Genomic DNA, 20593 nt, shown 5'->3' on the forward strand with positions numbered 1-20593 from the left:
TACATTTAACCATATTTCAAAGACAATAGAAGTAATTATGAAATATAAATTGAAATTACATATATAATTGGGGTAAATGCACATAATATAAACTTAAATTATAATACATTTTCATTCGTTTGCAATTAACATGCAATTAAAAGCCTATTCACACAAAGAAAGATAACTAAAGTTATAAAGATAATTATAATAATAAAGAATATAATAATATTTGCATCCACACCAAAGATTCATAATGCTCCGAAGCTTCCTGAAGCAGTGTTTTGAAATCGGCCATCACTAAATAAGTCGTTATTTTGTTTTTTGGCGCACCAAAAATATTCACGTCGCTTTATAATATTAATATTGAAGCACTGTACTCACATGAACTGATTTAGATATGTTTTTAGTACATTAATGGATCTTGAGAGAGGAAATGTCATTGCTGGCTATGGAAGCCTCACTGAGCCAACAGATTTCAACAAAAATATCTTACTTTGTGTTCCAAAGATTAACAAAGGCCTTACGGGTGTGGAACGACATGGGGGTGAGTAATTAATGACATTATTTTCATTATTCGGTGAACTAACCCTTTGAGTAGGAAAAAAATCATCAGACATGAGCTGTGTGGATGGGGTAGACTAGACAAATGTCATTACACCTACATGTCTCACCCGAAATATTAGCTGTCCTAATTCATTTTGATGTTGAATCATATTTGATATTATTGCAATTTAGGGATGTGGGGAATGACTCTTTTGAAAAGAAGAGAAACATTTCATTTACGTGATATAATAAAATGTTGATATTTTGAAAAGTCAGCTTTGATGCCACACTTTTAGGTTGTTTTTTTGGGGGGTAGTAGGCCTGCACAACAATTCTTGTCTCATCCTAACTTTATTGGCCATGAATATAACTATTAATACACAGAGTGGGAATTGGAAGCTGTTAAAGTTTACAATCTTCTAAATTACCTTACTTGCCAATAACAGAGACCATCTGTGAAGGTGCACAACTGCCTTTACAAGACTCGGTACAACTGCTGGAACCATAGAAAGACATGATATCATTGTGTCTCTTTCATGGCCTTTCACTGAGTATTAATAGTGTAAAATAGAAACACTTCACACATGTACATAAGTACTATTTAAAACAAGGAATTCAATATTAAAATCAAGAAAATTTAAAAATCTATAAATTCATTTTTGAGTGATTGTGATTCTTGTCTAGACTCATACTTTTATGCCCGTGTAAACATCTATTCGGGAAATTATACGGCACCAGATATCAGGTGCATGAATTACGCTTATGGTGCATTCAAGTTAAGTCATTCTGGAAAGTTCACGTTTACAGGTTGGGAATGTTAGGTGCAATCAAATTTTCTACAAAAATAAGATTTTAAATCTGCTTCTACAAAATAATGAAGTATGCTATCAGGTGTATAGCAGCTAACAAACATATTTATGTCTGAGTACTTGTATTACACAAATAATGTGACAGAGGTCCTATTATCTGTCAAATTATTTAGGTTTCTATCTATTTATTAATGGTGCTAGCAATTAACCAGCTAATAGATTTATTTGTTAATAAATAGCTAACAACTAGCTAATGCTAATCATTACATGACAGAAGTGAGTCTGTAAACTGCTTTCCATTTATTCATCAATGGTGCTTGCTAAGCTATTAGCAACCAGTTAACAGCTTTAACTTATATATATATATATATATATATATATATATATATATATATATATATTCATTAAAGCTGCTATTAGCAACTAGCTAACTGATTTAGCTTACTATATACATTAATGCTGCTGTTAAGCTAGCCAAGCCAATACTCATAACATAACAGTGAGTCACATTATCTGTAATCTGCTTTAGCTTTTATTCATTAATGGTTCTTGCCAAGCTATTAGCAACCAGCTAATATATTTAGCTTACTATATATTCATTAATGCTGCTTATTAAGCTATTAGCAACCAGTTAACAAATTTAGCTTACTATATATTCATTAATGCTGCTATTAAGCTATTAGCCATCAGCTAATCATCATTACATGACAGAAGTGAGTCTGTAAACTGCTTTCCATTTATTCATCAATGGTGCTTGCTAAGCTATTAGCAACCAGTTAACAGCTTTAACTTTATATATATATATATTCATTAAAGCTGCTATTAGCAACTAGCTAACTGATTTAGCTTACTATATACATTAATGCTGCTGTTAAGCTAGCATTCAGCCAATACTCATAACATGACAGTTAGTCACATTATCTGTAATCTGCTTTAGCTTTTATTCATTAATGCTTCTTGCCAAGCTATTAGCAACCACATAACTGTTTAAACGTCTTATCTATTCATTAATGCTGCTTATTAAGCTATTAGCAACCAGCTAACAAATTTAGCTTACTATATATTCATCAATGCTGCTATTTAAGCTATTAGCAACCAGCTAACAAATTTAGCTTACTATATATTCATCAATGCTGCTATTAAGCTATTAGCAACCAGCTAACAAATTTAGCTTACTATATATATTCATTAATGCTGCTATTAAGCTATTAGCAACCAGCTAACAAATTTAGCTTACTATATATTCATTAATGCTGCTATTAAGCTATTAGCAACCAGCTAACAAATTTAGCTTACTATATATATTCATTAATGCTGCTATTAAGCTATTAGCAACCAACTAACATATTTAGCTTACTATATATTCATTAATGCTGCTATTAAGCTATTAGCAACCAGCTAACAAATTTAGCTTACTATATATATTCATTAATGCTGCTATTAAGCTATTAGCAACCAGCTAACAAATTTAGCTTACTATATATTCATTAATGCTGCTATTAAGCTATTAGCAACCAGCTAACAAATTTAGCTTACTATATATATTCATTAATGCTGCTATTAAGCTATTAGCAACCAGCTAACAAATTTAGCTTACTATATATTCATCAATGCTGCTATTAAGCTATTAGCAACCAGCTAACAAATTTAGCTTACTATATATATTCATTAATGCTGCTATTAAGCTATTAGCAACCAGCTAACAAATTTAGCTTACTATATATTCATTAATGCTGCTATTAAGCTATTAGCAACCAGCTAACAAATTTAGCTTACTATATATATTCATTAATGCTGCTATTAAGCTATTAGCAACCAGCTAACAAATTTAGCTTACTATATATTCATTAATGCTGCTATTAAGCTATTAGCAACCAGCTAACAAATTTAGCTTACTATATATATTCATTAATGCTGCTATTAAGCTATTAGCAACCAACTAACATATTTAGCTTACTATATATTCATTAATGCTGCTATTAAGCTATTAGCCATCAGCTAATACATAACATGACAGAGGTGAGTCAAATTATCTGTAAACTGCTTTAGCTTTCTATTTATTCATCAGTGATGCTTGATAAGCTGTTAGCAACTAGCTATGATCAGCTAAGACCAGCTAAAAACCAGTTATCATGATCCAAAAAACACCATCTTAAACTGTGTTTTCGGACTCAAATGATCTGGTTTTGACAACATTGCTAGCTTGGGCAACGTAAAACATCCCTTAATGGTCTAAGGACAAACAAAGAACATTAATGTTCTGCTTCAGTTGGCTCAGAGAGTTTATTAGAAAAGCTAAACTGTGAACTTAACTATATGGATTTAAAATAGGACTATTGATTGTAGTAATCATGTATAACTACACAATACTGCACAACTACACAGCATTAATCATTGTTTCCTAGAAACCTGAACACATCACAAAGAAAGAAAATTGCTAACTCCTTACAGAAAGATATCCTCACATGTGATTTATGTCTGGAAGAAATTTATAGTGGCCATTCTGACTCCCTGGAGAAGCAAGACTGTGATTTGCACGCTTACGCACAAACTCAAGGGACCAAATGGTGTCGGACAAGATCTTCATGTAAAAGAGGACAATAAAGCTGCCAGCAGTGACTGATCTGGTTTTTGTGGGGAGCAGGAATCATAAATAAGAGAGTCATTGCACAGACAGCATAACTTCAAGCAGATTTAAGAAAAGACGAGAGACAGTCTACAAAATGTGTCCTTCTCTGTATGACACATAGGTTATACTGTGTGCATGATGAATGGCATCTACCAGCGGGGGCTAATGCGGCTAAGCTAACCAGTTAAAACTTGCATCCAAATATCCATACTTCCCTACTATATAGTAGGCAAAAACAGTGTGTTAGATGAGTAGTATGTCTGAATTCATAAAAGAGTTGACAAAAAGTGTTTCAAATTGCCTACTAATTCTGCCAAGATTCTGAAGTTTGCATCCAATGGACAATGGACCCTTTGCAAAGACCCGCCCCCCTTAGTTGCTGTTGCTTTGTCCGACAAGCCATGGCGCTGTCACGCCACACAGAGTGAAAAATACATTGCAGAGCAAAGAGGACACTGACAACACGTTGACAGACAAGACAGAGCAGGTTACTTATGATATTAAACAAAGTCCCAGCTTTCAAACTGTGACATTTTTAAAGAAATTTGAACAATAAATACCGTTTTGTGGCTCTTTAATGTGTCGTGACAGATCGCTGTAGCGCCTCAGCTCAAGCGGCTCGTGAACCGATCATCTCTTCCTACTAGTTCATTTATAGCATCAAATAAACATGAATGAACATCAGAAGGAATTTTTTTCAAAGGCGGAAAGACGTCAGTACACACCCTTCAAGTCCACCGAAGTTAATCTTCTAACTCCTGACTGCTTTGTCGGACAAAATGGCGGATGCGGCGTTCTGATTGGTTAGATCGCTTGTCAATCAAACTACCGGCGAAGGGTCAATTTAATATCCCATGAGGCCATGGGAGAGGAGGAGAATGGCGGTGAAGCGATGCAACTGACGCTGGTCACATGACAATTACAACATGACAGATGTATTGCGTCCGAACATACTTTTTAAAAGTTGCTTAGTTCATTCTTCATCAAATGTAGTAACTACTATTTCGGACTGAGCTCTTGAACACTTAACGAGTTAACAAGCTGTGTCCTAAATCGTCGCCTATACCCTTATAGTGCACTATTTGAGGGGACAGCCATTTATAGTGGTGTTTGAAAACAGTGGACATTATCAGGTAAACTCATTCAATTCCACAATGCACGGCAACAACAACCAATTTACACCGAATCTCTGTGTCCGAAATCACGTACTGTCTGAGTAGGTACTACATTTGAATTTGAGTTTGCTTTACGAAAAAAAAGTACGCTCTATATAGTATAAGTATGGGTAGTATGAATGAAATTCAGATGTACTTCATTTGCTATGTTGTTATTGTCATGTGACCTAGTCAGTTGAATGCGCACTTCAGAATCTGAGCGGAAGTAGTAGGTCATCCGGGTACTTTTTTTTTCGAATACTATATATTCGGACATATTACTCTTTTGGCGTACTGTTTTTCGCATACTATATAGTAGGGAAGAATTCGATTTCAGACGCAGTGAATGGCTAGAGAATACCCATAATGCACCATGAGAGCTGTGCTGAGTGAATTCCTGTGTCTCGACAGTAGAATACGGTGATTACCTGTTAAATTGGTCATTAATTGTTTAATTAAGGTTTATACAAGCAAGTTTCTTAATTTGTTTTAATTCACTCCTTCAATGTTAATAGATGTATGGAGGGTATAGGGGGTGATTTCGGATACAATCATTGGTACAGAAACACATGCTACTATGCTAAATCACGTTATCATATGGCTACAGTGGCAAAAGAGACTTCTGGAATGCTAGTGGCTTAACGAAAGGTGAAAAATGGGATGTAAACGCATTGTGTAAAACCTAGGATGTTGTGTTTTTGGACTCAAACAAACGTATTATGTTTCCTTGTTTACAGTTATTGATCAGGAGATTAGCATTCCTGACAAAAAAAGCCATTACTTGAACACATCCAGTAATACTGATATATCTTGCCCTTGTTATCGAACTGGCTCCTAAAAACACAAAAATGGATTGTTTTGAAACTCTTGGGATGCCATATTGGCAAACATCACTGAGCTAATAAGATTAGAGGGCAGCCAAGGCCAGCAAACCGAGTGTGTGCACAACCGCCGCGCATGTGTGAGTCGCTGACGTCCTGTTTTATGCTCTGCGTCCAGAAGAATCAATGCTCTAATGCCTACATTACTGTCAGCAGGCTGAGTGGCTGTATCAGACTGGAACAGAAGCACATCTAAATCAGCAGATGCTCAGGGTGAGAGCCGTAATTAACGAAGGCGCATCATCAGCACTTACATCCCACTGGAGTTTTTAATACAGTCCTCATAAAGGGAGCTGAAGGTAACGGGATGAGGAATTAACTGCATATTAGTGCAGGCGTCCTTATCCCTAATGACTGCACACCGCCTGTGATATCACTAAAGCGGTTCCTCACCAATCCATCCAGGCATGCCTTGTTTTATGTCTGAGAACCATTTTCATGGTTACGTAAGCCCAGGAAATGGGATTTTTTGGCAATTAACAAAGGCCCAAGTGCATTTTTATTTATTTTAAAGTCCATTTTAGTTGTTTTTTACAAAAGAGGATTAGGGCCAAGCAATAATAAAAAAATAAAACCATCTCGAGATTGAAGTTGTTAAATTTCAAGAAAAAAGTCAAAATAAAATGTTGAGAATAAACTCATTAAATTATGAGAAAAAAGTCGTTAAATTTCGAGAAAAAAGTCGAGATCAAATGTTGAGAATAAACTCGTTAAATTACGAGAAAAAAGTCGAAATAAAATGTTGAGAATAAACTCATTAAATTTTGAGAAAAAACTCATTAAATTTCGAGAAAAAAGTCTAAATAAAATGTTGAGAATAAACTCATTAAATTACGAGAAAAAAGTCAAGATAAAATGTTGAGAATAAAGTCATTAAATTACGAGAAAAAACTCATTAAATTACGAGAATAAACTCATTAAATTATGAGAAAAAAGTCGTTAAATTTCGAGAAAAAAGTCGAGATCAAAGGTTGAGAATAAACTTGTTAAATTTCGAGAAAAAAGTCGAAATAAAATGTTGAGAATAAACTCATTAAATTTTGAGAAAAAACTCATTAAATTTCGAGAAAAAAGTCTAAATAAAATGTTGAGAATAAACTCATTAAATTACGAGAAAAAGTCAAGATAAAATGTTGAGAATAAAGTCATTAAATTACGAGAAAAAACTCATTAAATTACGAGAATAAACTCATTAAATTATGAGAAAAAAGTCGTTAAATTTCGAGAAAAAAGTCGAGATCAAAGGTTGAGAATAAACTCGTTAAATTTCGAGAAAAAAGTCATTAAATTTCGAGAAAAAAGTCGAAATAAAATGTTGAGAATAAACATTAAATTTCAAGAAAAAACTCATTAAATTTCGAGAAAAAAGTCGAGATAAAATGTTGAGAATAAAGTCATTAAATTACGAGAAAAAACTCGTTAAATTACGAGAACAAATTCGTTAAATTATGAGAAAAATGTCGTTAAATTTCGAGAAAAAAGTCAAAATAAAATGTTGAGAATAAACTCATTAAATTACGAGAATAAACTTGTTAAATTTCGAGAAAAAAGTCGAAATAAAATGTTGAGAATAAACTCATTAAATTTTGAGAAAAAACTCATTAAATTTCGAGAAAAAGTCTAAATAAAATGTTGAGAATAAACTCATTAAATTTCAAGAAAAAACTCATTAAATTTCGAGAAAAAAGTCGAGATAAAATGTTGAGAATAAAGTCATTAAATTACGAGAAAAAACTCGTTAAATTACGAGAACAAATTCGTTAAATTATGAGAAAAATGTCGTTAAATTTCGAGAAAAAAGTCAAAATAAAATGTTGAGAATAAACTCGTTAAATTACGAGAATAAACTTGTTAAATTTCGAGAAAAAAGTCGAAATAAAATGTTGAGAATAAACTCATTAAATTTTGAGAAAAAACTCATTAAATTTCGAGAAAAAAGTCTAAATAAAATGTTGAGAATAAACTCATTAAATTACGAGAAAAAAGTCAAGATAAAATGTTGAGAATAAAGTCATTAAATTACGAGAAAAAACTCATTAAATTACGAGAATAAACTCATTAAATTATGAGAAAAAAGTCGTTAAATTTCGAGAAAAAAGTCGAGATCAAAGGTTGAGAATAAACTCGTTAAATTTCGAGAAAAAAGTCATTAAATTTCGAGAAAAAAGTCGAAATAAAATGTTGAGAATAAACTCATTAAATTTCAAGAAAAAACTCATTAAATTTCGAGAAAAAAGTCGAGATAAAATGTTGAGAATAAAGTCATTAAATTACGAGAAAAAACTCGTTAAATTACGAGAACAAATTCGTTAAATTATGAGAAAAATGTCGTTAAATTTCGAGAAAAAAGTCAAAATAAAATGTTGAGAATAAACTCGTTAAATTACAAGAAAAAACTCGTTAAATTTCGAGAAAAAAAGTCGAGATAAAATGTTGAGAATAAACTCGTTAAATTTCGAGAAAAAAGTCGAGATAAAATGTTGAGAATAAAGTCATTAAATTACGAGAAAAAAGTCGTTAAATTATGAGAACAAATTCGTAATTTAACAACTTTTTTCTCATAATTTAATGACTTTATTCTCAACATTTTATCTAGACTTTTTTCTCGAAATTTAACGAGTTTGTTCTCGTAATTTAATGACTTTTTTTCCTTAAAATGTAATGACTTTATTCTCATAATTTAACGAGTTTGTTCTCGTAATTTAACGACTTTTTTCTCGTAAAATTTAATGACTTTATTCTCAACATTTTATCTCGACTTTTTTCTCGAAATTTAACGACATTTTTCTCATAATTTAACGAATTTGTTCTCGTAATTTAACGACTTTTTTCTCGTAATTTAATGACTTTATTCTCAACATTTTATCTCAACTTTTTTCTCGGAATTTAACGAGTTTATTCTCAACATTTTATCTCGACTTTTTTCTCGAATTTTAACAACTTTAATCTCGAGATGGTTTTATTTTTTTATTATTGCTTGGCCCTAATCCTCTTCCGTAGTTTTTGGTATGTGTATCTCACAGAACTTGTCTAACGATAAAAACAATACTATAACCATTTCAGATAATGGGTGCTTTATTAGAATTTAAAGGGATTGTTCACCCCAAAATGAAAATTCTGTCATTTATTCACCCTCATGTCATTGTTTCAAAATTTTTTTGTCCATTCAATGAAAGTCTATGTCTAAAACATTGGACCCCATTGACTTTCATTGTATGGACAAACAACAACACAAAAAAGACAGAACATCATAAAGGGATAATTCACCCAAAAATGAAAATCATCTCTGCACTCTTGTGTTTCCAAACCTGTAAGATCATTTTGCTACTACCTATATGAGTGTTCATATTAAACTTTGTGCTACAGATATGAATAATAACTCAAAATTGTGTGGCTTGTTGAGGACAGATGATCTACAGTATAACCTTTATAAATATTCAGACATGATTTCCCTCAAGTAGACGATAAAATGGGTTATAATGATGCCATAAAAAGTCAAAATTATGACAAAGAAACATAATTATGAGATAAAGTAATAATTATGACAAACTTTGTCCTCACTGACTTATCACTAAGTCAAAATTATGAGATAAAAAGACAATTATGACTTTTAAAACATCACAATGATATAAAAAGACAAACTTATGACAAAAAACAGCTGAGATAATCATAATTATGACAAATATGACAAGTCATAATTATGAATTATAAAGTCATTATTTTGAGATAAAAAGTAATTATGAAATAAAACATAAAAACGTGAGATATTTAGCCATAATTATGACAAGTTATATTTATGACATAAAAAGGCAATGATGACAAATTCAAAATTGAGATAAAAACAATTGACATAAAATGTCAAAAACTGAGATCACAATTATGAGATAAAAAACAAATTGACACGACAAAATTATAAATTGAGAAAAATTATAAATATGACAAAAAATTATTTTTATCTGATAATGAAGTGTCATAATTTTTTTTTTGTCATAATTATGACTTTTATTTAATGTAATTTACACATTAAATAATGTAATTTATGTGACAGAAATGAGCTCCCATACAAAACATATCTATATCTAGTGATGGGGTAGGGCTCTTTTGACTTTGACCTAGCAACCACAAAAAACAGCCTAACAACCACATAGCAAAGCTCCCAAAATATCCTAACAACCATATATCCATTGCACAAGTATGACTCCTCAGTGCGACAAGATGTGGACATCACGCAATGAATAAAATGACAAGATCAGCAGGATCAAACACGCATCCTGTCATCCCCAAAAACAAAAGCACAACATATACATTTACATCTTAAACAATGTCCTTGCAAAAACATTAAAATGCATTTGAATCAATGTTGGATGGTGTAAAGAGGACAGGAAGCGGTTGACCCGGTAAATCATGAGCTGAACTAATATGGCCAAGGACAGCTCCGGGTGGAGATTTACCGGGCTCAAAATGCGCTGTGTATAATCATACGGGTGCTGAGGCAGCGCTGCTCCTAACGATCTCATTCAGCTTAAAAAGTCATTAAAGTGGAATACGACAGATAGGCTGAAGAATCATTGTTGGCCCATCTTTATTGTTAAGGCTGGTTGGTTTGCAGCTGCATGGGGCTTGAACTAGAATGAAAGGAGGACAATGAAACAACCAGGACCAGGACTGGGGTTACAAAAGTGTGGCTGTTTAAAATTAGCTTCGAATATCATAGAGTACAAATATTTATACCAAAAGAGTCAACTCTCAAGTTGTCCCAAACCTGTTTGAGTTTCTTTCTTCTGTTGAACACAAAATAAGATATTTTGAAGAATGTTGGTAACCAAACAGTTGACGGTAGCCATAGTATTTTTATCCTACTATGGAAGTCAATGGCTACCGTCAACTGTATGGTTAACAATATTCCTCAAAATATCTTATTTTGTGTTCAACAGAAGAAAGAAACTCATACAGATTTGGGACGACTTGTGGGTGAGTAAACGTTACAAAATTTTCATTTTTATCCCTTTAAGTAGTTAATGCAATTGCAACCCAGTTTCATTAGAAAAACGGACCTGTGGGAACGTTTTCGCGAGTTGCAAAATACATACCAATACGTACATATCACTGCAGTTTCGATGTCAAATGTCCACCGAGTGGCGCTAAAAGCATGTTCATTTCTTTTTTTTTTTTTTTTGCCGGAACAGATAAACAGTTCTGATTTGAAATTTGCACTCCATTGCGTTTTAACCACCAACGCTACACCTAAACCTACCCGATAGTGTTAACAAAAGCAAATGTGACATAAAAAGCACCCGTAATCGTGCCGTTTCTCTCTTTAAAGGTGCCGTAGAACGTTTTTCAAAAGATGTAATATAAGTCTAAGGTGTCCCCTGAATGTGTCTGTGAAGTTTCAGCTCAAAATACCCCATAGATTTCTTTAATTAATTTTTTTAACTGCCTATTTTGGGGCATCATTAACTATGCACTGATTCAGGCTGCGGCCCCTTTAAATCTCTCTCTCCACACCACCCGAGCTCTCGACTATAAGTGCAGTTATACAGTGCATAAACATAGTTCACACAGCTAATATAACCCTCAAATGGATCTTTACAAGATGTTCATCATTCATGCTGCATGCATGCATCGATTCCTGTGAGTATAGTATTTATTTGGATGTTTACATTTGATTCTGAATGAGTTTGAGGCTATGCTCTGTGGCTAACGGGCTAATGCTACACTGTTGGAGAGATTTACAAAGAATGAAGTTGTGTTTAATGAATTATACAGACTGCAAGTGTTTAATAATGAAAATAACGACATGGCTCTTGTCTCCGTGAATATAGTAAGAAACGATGGTAACTTTAACCTCATTTAACAGTACATTAGCAACATGCTAACGAAACATTTAGAAAGACAATTTACAAATATCACTAAAAATATCATGATATCATGGATCATGTCAGTTATTATTGGTCCATCTGCCATTTTTGGCTATTGTCCTTACTTGCTTACCTAGTCTGATGATTCAGCTGTGCACAGATCCAGACGTTAATACTGGCTGCCCTTGTGTAATGCCTTGAACATGAGCTGGCATATGCAAATATTGGGGTGTACATATTAATGATCCCGACTGTTACGTAACAGTCAGTGTTATGTTGAGATTCGCCTGTTTTCCGGAGGTCTTTTAAACAAATGAGATTTATATAAGAAGGAGGAAACAATGGAGTTTGAAACTCAACGTATGTCTTTTCCATGTACTGAACTCTTGTTATTCAACTATGCCAAGGTAAATTCAATTTTTGATTCTAGGGCACCTTTAAGCTCTTTTACCGTGTCTCGCCTTTCAAGGGATTCGTACCTAAGGCTTTCTCGTCTTAAGTTCAACTCGAGCAAGCTTGTTATAGTAGAAAAGCAAAACATATGGAGCTGTTTAAGTGATGCAAAGTCCAAAATATATTCGTTTACAAATCGTACACTCTGGTAAAAAAAAAAGAAAAAAAAGCGTTTTGAAGTCATAACATAATATTGTGCAAGGAGACGTGAAAACGAGTATTAATCCATAATCTGACCCCATAATCGTAACTGTGTATGAAAACGATTAAAAGCACTTGCCGTTTTACTGCCTCTAGCATTCATTTCTGTTGGAAACTGCAGTGATATGTACGCATTGGTACGTATTCTGGCGACTTGCGAAAACGTTCCCACAGGTACGTCTTTCCTATGAGACCAGGTTGCAATAGGCTGGTAACCAGAAGACTGTTGGTTCGAATCCCCAACATGGGCAGTCATAGGGACTGTCCCTCTAAGTTCAAATATTTTTTTTAGTTTTGCCAGGTTTGACATTGATACCAAATGCCTATAAATGGTTTGTTTAGACTAAAATGAAAATTTGTCATTTACTCACCCTCATGTTCTTCTTTGGGACACAAAACAAGATATTTTGAAAAATGTCTCCAATGTTGTTTTGGACCCCATTGACTTCCCCCATTGTTCCGCAAAAAACTTGTACAGGTTTTGAATGATTTGAGGATGTGTAAATTATGACTGAAATATGCTTAGAGAGCAAAAACTAAGGGAAAACAACAGACATTTATCCTCCAATGTGGAGTTGTCTGTTCAAGAAACATCAGCATTGGTATCTTCCTTTGAAGCTGTTTTAGGTTCTTATAAGTGGCTGGAGTACAGAAATACAACAAAGAGAGAAAAAGCTTCGAAACACTTGAATTATAGCACACAAGTCACAAGAAACACAAAAAAGAGAAATTCCACAGAATGCGCACGCTGCTCTTTTCCAAAACAAAAACACCAAAAAAGTATTGTTTCAAGACAATCTTTAACCTCTGCTGTAGCTCCATGTTGAGAATTAAAGGTATAGTTCACCCAAAAATTAAATTATGGTCATCATGGTACTCATCCTCATATCATTCAAAATCTGTATAGCGCACTTAAAATATAGTCACATGGACTACTTTTGTGGTGCTTTTTTGTCCTTTTTGGAAAAGAGCAGTGTGAACATTCTTTAGAATTTCTCTTTTTGTGTTCCACAGTGGACAGAACATGATACAGGTTTGAGGGTGAGTAAATTATGGCAGAATTATCACTTTTGGGTGAACTATCCCTTTAAATAATATCATCACCAAAATTAGCCATTAAACCAAAAACATCATAAACAAATGCAATCAGTCAACAATTGACAGAAAACCTTTATTAAAATTTAAGTCAAATGCCCTCTATCACATCAAATACTGAAAAAAATGTCAAAGAAAGGAGACAGTTTGACGCTAACACCTCAAGTTAGGACAGAAGGGATAGAGGGATTTGCAGGTGGAACAAATACATGGAGAGCGAATGACGGAGAAGAAGACGGTAGGAGAATATATGATGACAGAGCCCTTCGTTCAACTGGAGAACATTTAGATATGATTGTCGTCATGCTCCAGTACTATAAGCAGTTAGATTGTGAAATGGCAAAGCTGTTGGAACATTAGGGAACGGGGAAAGGTGGGGAACGTAATCTAATTCATGCATTTAATGGAGAAAGATTGCATAGCTGTAGAAAACACTGTCTCAGTGGTGCTGACGCCAGTAATGTGCTTTTAGCCCTCTCTCTCACTCTCTTGTCCAGTTTGTTTGTTCCTTCCTGAAAACTGTCCCATGATTACTTGATCCCAAATAAGAGTCTTTAGAAACGGGAGAGTGAGTCAAAATTGTGTCCAATGTGCCACGGACATTGGTAGAAGCCCATAAAAGCGGTTTACTCCCGCATTAGTTTTACTCCAGGAGCAGGTGTGTGGGTAAAACCCACAAAAGGCCTCACCTTTCCATTTCGTCTCTCTGAAAACACAAGGAATTTCTGATCCAAAGTTTTCTGTTCATGAAAAAACAGCCATGCATTTGTCAGTAATCCTGTCTAGTGTGCTTCCGGTGCAAAAACGAAAGGAAAACAACGGTAGACATTTATCCTCCGATGTGGTCTTGTCTGTTCAAAGAACATCAGCATTGGTATCTTCCGCTGAAGCCATTTTAGATTCGTATATGGAAGGTGCTGCAGTGAAAGAAAGATGGCAAAGAGAGAAATATTAGATTAGAGGTAAAAGCACATGGAGCAGTCAAAACTGAATTACGCCCTTTCATGCCCCTAACGCATCATTTATCTGACGAAAAAAGCGACAAAGCCTGGATATATATTTAAGGATTTGCATTTTACAGCCTTAACCATTCGAGTAAATTTTGCTGTCTCACTGATAACTGAGCATTAAGTTATTAAAAAGTATTCAAGAAGAACCAGGACGAGGAGCAGATGGCTTTTGATGGCATTTTGATAACGAAATTGATGTTAAAATGAATTTGGAATTCAACCAGATCGAATAGCAGAAAGAACTGAGTTCCAAACGTTTGTCGTAGATCTTCAGCAATAGACATTAACCACCTGTGCATATGTCACTTGGGGGAAGTGCTGTGTCGTTCGCTTAAATGGACAATTTTACCTCATATCACCCTTTACTGTCATTTGAATGAATGTTTAAAACAGTGAAGGAGGAATTCATAAAGTTTGAATTGTGCCTGTTGGTTTGTACATGCTGTCTGCATTGTTTTTGCCCCCGATTCACTAAAAAAACTTGCATAATAATGGCAAAAAAGTGTGCTGAACACAATTTATGTATATCTTATTTATTTATTAATATATTATTAGAAAAAGAATATATTACTATTCAAAAGTTTGGGGTCGGTAAGTTTTTTATGTTTATGAAAAAAACGTTATGTTCACCAATTAAGGCTGCATATATTTAATCAAATATACAGCAAAATCAGTAATATAGTGAAATATATTTTTATTAATTTTATTAATATGTAAATTATTCCTGTGAAGGCAACACTAAATTTTCAGCATCATTACCAGATCCTTCAAAGATCATTCTAATATGATAAATTTGTGCTCAAGAAACATTTATTTTGATTAAATTGTTGTGATGCTTAATATTTTTGTGGCAACTGTGATCATTTTAGTCTTTTAGGATCCTTTTATGAACAGAAAGTTCAAAACAATAGCATTTATTTATTTTTTTGTAACAATTTATAAGTCTTTACTTTTAAATTTTGATCAATTTAAAGCATCCTTGATGAATGAAAGTATTAATTTCTTAAAAACAAAAAAGAAACATAATGACCTCAAACTTTTGAATGGTAGTATACAGTATATACGGAGTTTACAGCATTTAGCACATGGTTAAGCTGGATTGTGAGTGGTTAGTGATCAAGACAAGTTTTTTTTTTTTTTTTTTTGTGTTGAAATACCATGTGCAAAAGGCATTATGGCAAATTAATTCTTTCAGGAAAGAAGCACAACAGATTAAAACAAGAAGATATTTCTTGTAGCACTAAATTACTTTTACCCTTAAACCCTGTAATGAATGTGTCTGTGGATCTGATTTAAGGGTACATGGTCCTATTAATGTGGAGAATTGCAGAGTCATACAAACACCATTGTTTTTTGTTTATTTTGCAATTTAGTTTGATGACATTAGTGCAGAAATTACACACTTCACTATTAAGTGAAGTCAAATCCCTTATGGTGTTCCACAGGGTTCAATTTTGGGACCTCTTCTTTTTGCTTAAAAGGAACACTACACTTTTTTTTAAAAAAAAATAGGCTCATTTTCCAACTCCCCTAGAGTTAAACAGTTGAGTTTTACCGTTTTCGAATCCATTCAGCCGATCTCCGGGTCTGGCAGTACTACTTTTAGCATAGCTTAGCATAGTTCATTGAATCTGATTAGACCGTTAGCATCTCGCTCAAAAATGACCAAAGAGTTTTGATATTTTTTACGCAGCGCCTCTCACAAATGTCTCCATGGTTGCAAGGCACACTCCCTGTGTAAGCAGGGGTTCACAGGCACTGCGTAATATCATTGCGCCTGCTGCACCCATGGTACGGCACCCATGGTTCCTTGATTATTACGCCGGAATGAGAGTATAGTTCCTAGCCACATCAGCCTAGAAAATCTCAACTTTTCATTTTCCGTTGGTCCTAGTACACAGTGTAACTACAGAAGAGTCAAGTTTTAAATAGGAAAAAAATTGAAACTCTTTGGTCATTTTTGAACGAGATGCTAACGGTCTAATCAGATTCAATGAACTATGCTAAGCTATGCTAAAAGTGGTACCGCCAGACCCGGAGATCGGCTGAATGGATTCAAAAACAGTAAAACTCAACTGTTTAACTCTAGGGGAGTTCGAAAATGAGTCTGTTTTCAAAAAAAGTGGAGTGTTCCTTTAAATATGATTCCCCTAGACCATATTTTCCAGAAACACAACTTATCATATAATTTCTATGCACTTAGCTTCATCTTCTTGTTAAATAACAGCTGTTCTGTGTCTAATCTGTTTGAATGTCTTCAGGACATTAAATGCTGGATGGACATGATTTTTTTTTACAATTAACTAGCAATACAACTGAGATAATCATCTTTGGCCCATCAGTTATGACTTCTGGCATTATCAATCAGCTTCTCTACCAATGTGCACGACTGTCAGAAACCTTGGTTTTATCTTTGATCCATCTTTGTGTTTTGACAAGCAGATTAATGCTGTTGTAAAAAGCAGTTCTTTCCATTAAGACTGCTAAAATCAAGAAGATGCTTTCTAAAAAGGACCTTGAAATTTCCCTTGAAATCTTGAAATTGTAATTCCCTCGATCTGGGTTTGCCTAAACCTACTTTAGATGGTTTACAATTGGTGCAAAATGCGGCAGCCAGATTATTGACTGGCACTAGAAAACGTGAGCACATTACTCCTGTACTCGCCTCTCTACACTGGCTACCGGTCTGAGTTGATTTTAAAATTCTGCACTATGTTATTAAAGCTTTGCATGGACTTGTTCCCCAGTATATATGTGATCTCCTCACCCCGTATACTGCCTCAAGATCTCTTCATCATCTAGTCAATTACCCCCCTCCTTCCCTCGTTCACGTTTTAAAGCTAAAGGTGACCGGGCTTTTTCGGTGGCTGCTCCCAGGCTCTGGAATTGTCTTCCCCTCAATATTTGATCTTAAATCCTCTTTAAAGACACATTTTTATTCTTTATGATTTAATTCCTTTTGAGGGTGTATAATTTTCATTTGTCCATTTGGTTTTTATATTATTATTTGTCTAGTCTTTAAATCTGTTTTACTCTACCTGTACAGCACTTTGGTTTCAACTTCTGTTATTTTTAAATGTGCTTAAACAAAAGTAACAAAAAGTACAGTCAGCAGAATGCTAAAAGCATTAACTTTCTATGAGTGCTCAAGAAAGTAATTGCCTCTTTGACTGACAGCTGCTGAAAGCAATTCGAGATTTTTTGGCCTCCAGGTCTCCAAATGATGGTACAAAACCTTCCTGCCCCTCTCAATCATGTGGTCTGTGAGGCACAGCTGTGCAGTCCAAAAAGGCCTGTAAAAGCCAAGCAGAGGAACTCTTGCCCCATAAAGCATATTTGAGTGCAATGCAGGCAAATTATAGCAGTGTGCCTCCAGAACTATGACGTTAGCAACTAGCATTACTGGCTTTACACTCATAAGGACTTAGTATGTCCGATGTGAGTACATTAACTCCCAATAAAATTTAGCATCATTAGTTTGCAAAACTATGTACAAACAGTAGCTCTGTTCCAAAACTTAGTGAGCTGTCTTGCTATCTTCTGTTAAAATAAGCAGTGGCTTCAAAAGGCAGTATGCTAATAGAAGCAAATCCATACAACATACAAACAGTGTAGACTCCATTTGCAAAGTATTTCAATAGAGTTTAATGTTAGCATGTTGCTAAGCTAACACCATAGTACTCAAATGAGCATTAAATAGTAATTTTTGTACTAGATTTGACTAACTTAATCAATATATGTCAGTGGTGAATAAAATATTTATAATGAGAATATTGCCCGCATTCTCCACCATTTTGGATATGTTGGGCTACCAAAAGCCTAACTTTAAATGACAATTTATAGTAATACAACAGCAAAATCAATCTCTAGTCAGCATATATCTTTATTGCATCCAATATTCTTACCTTAAAAAGTCAGGAGCCCTGGAGATCATGTTCTCAAAGTCAGCAAAGGAGAGCTTGCTGTCTCCATCCAGGTCGGCCTCCTCAATGGCCTTCTCACACACCAGATTAACCTCCTCTGGTGTTAACTCCTCCTTCGTTAACTTGTTTAGAGTCTTTTCTAAGTCCTCTTTGCAGATGTAATTATCCACATTGAAGTCTAAGAATAAAATATGATGATAAGTGTTAACCACAAAAAGTTCATGTTGTAAAGTTGCTGCACTGTTTATGAATGCTGCAATATAAATGTTTATTAGAACCTCTAAAACTGCATTGTGACAATCACATTGTAAATAATTTTATATTTTTGTCCTAGTGGACTGTACATAAGGTGATGAAAAATTAATTTTACCATATATTTTAAAAGCATAAATGGCTTTCAGTTCTCTTGGAGCCATTTCGCTGAGAACCGAAAACATGTCCACAAAGTCGTTGAAGCTGAGGTTCCCCTGGCCATCTTCGGAGAACGATTCCACAATCCGATTCCTGAATGGATTCTCCTACAAAACAGAAATCAAGAGGTACTGAGCCGGCGTTCGGACTGCACTGCGTTCGCTACGTCAACTGCGTATAACAACGGTTCAAATTGTTAAATAATGTCGTTATTTTGTTTTGTTTGCGCGCAAAAAAAAAAATTACTACCTTTCTGGACTTCAAAAGGTGCAATAATGTTACTGCCTATGTGTGGTTCAGAAACCCTTGGATTTCATCAAAAATATCTTAATTTGTGTTCCGCAGATGAATGAACGTCTTACAGGTGTGGAACGACATGAGGGTGAGTTAACAGTGACAGGAATTTCATTTTTGGGTGAACTAACCCTTTAAGTTAACAGATTTTCCCTTAAAATCAATGTAAAAAAATATGAAAAACATCTAGTCCAGATTGCATCTTGGCCTGGTTATAGAGTACAAATGTATGGTTGTACGTAAGCATGTGTGCAGCAGAGGGAGTTTTGCTGAGTGAGTCATGTATAAAATGTAGAATGGCTGACTCCCCAAACTGGTGCCCATATATTTCTTACTGGCTATTGGCCTAAAGGAATTTTTATGTCCTATGCTACTAGCTGACTCAACAGCTCTGGGAACAGTAGCATGAACACAGCAGAGCAGGATCAAACCTAACATTTCACCTCTGTTTTAAACACTCTACATACTGTGCATGGTTATAACTAGACTTTTACATTTTCGGAATGTGTGTGGCGCTTAACTTGCTGTCGTGATGTCAGGGTGTTCTGGGTGGTTGTTACTTACTGGTCCAAGTCATAAGAGACCATCCCAAGAGATAATTTTGTGCCGTTTTATCATCCACCAGGTGAAAAAAACAAGTTTACACATAGGATTTGAGGTATAATTTATGTTATTAGCACAAACTGCTCTTTATAATTGTTATTTTCCAAATTTTAATACTTTAAAGGTGCCCTAGAGCTTTTTTTAAAAAGATGTAATATAAGTCTAAGGTGTCCCCTGAATGTGTCTGTGAAGTTTCAGCTCAAAATACCCCATAGATTTTTTTAATAAATTTTTTTAACTGCCTATTTTGGGGCATAATTAGAAATGAGCCGATTCAGGGTGTGTGGCCCTTTAAATCTGGTGCTCCACGCCCCAAGAGCTCGTGCTTGCCACTTTTTTTACAATATAAAAAAAAGTTCAAACAGCTAATATAACCCTCAAAATGGATCTTTACAAAGTGCAGCATGTCTAATTGCATAAGTACAGTGTTTATTTTGATGTTTACATTTGATTCTGAATGAGTTTGAGGCTGTGCTCCGTGGCTAACGGCTAATGCTACACTGTTGGAGAGATTTATAAAGAATGAAGTTGTGTTTATGCATTATACAGACTGCAAGTGTTTAAAAATGAAAATAGCGACGGCTGTTGTCTCCGTGAATACAGTAAGAAACGATGGTAACTTTAACCACATTTAACAGTACATTAGAAACATGCTAACGAAACATTTAGAAAGACAATTTACAAATATCACTAAAAATATCATGTTATCATGAATCATGTCAGTTATTATTGCTCCATCTGCCA

General features: G+C 34.4%; 1 protein-coding gene across 3 annotated transcripts in view; it reads right to left on the minus strand.

Annotated features, from left to right (window-relative positions):
- Window positions 1–13670: 13670 nt before the first annotated feature.
- Window positions 13671–20593, minus strand: part of cib2 (calcium and integrin binding family member 2) — a 37221-nt gene continuing 30298 nt past the window's right edge. For 2 of the 3 annotated variants that reach the window (XM_048158821.1, XM_048158822.1), the window contains exons 5-7: window positions 18912–19059; window positions 18524–18719; window positions 16727–17911 (exon numbers count right to left, since the gene is read on the minus strand). In XM_048158821.1, the coding sequence (XP_048014778.1) occupies window positions 17755–17911; window positions 18524–18719; window positions 18912–19059 (501 nt within the window). In that variant the 3' untranslated portion in view covers window positions 16727–17754. Of the gene's footprint in view, window positions 14526–16726; window positions 17912–18523; window positions 18720–18911; window positions 19060–20593 lie in introns of those variants that run through there. The other variant, XM_048158823.1, reaches the window with a different exon arrangement.

This window comes from Megalobrama amblycephala, linkage group LG15, assembly GCF_018812025.1.
Source record: "Megalobrama amblycephala isolate DHTTF-2021 linkage group LG15, ASM1881202v1, whole genome shotgun sequence".
Lineage (NCBI taxonomy): Eukaryota > Metazoa > Chordata > Actinopteri > Cypriniformes > Xenocyprididae > Megalobrama > Megalobrama amblycephala.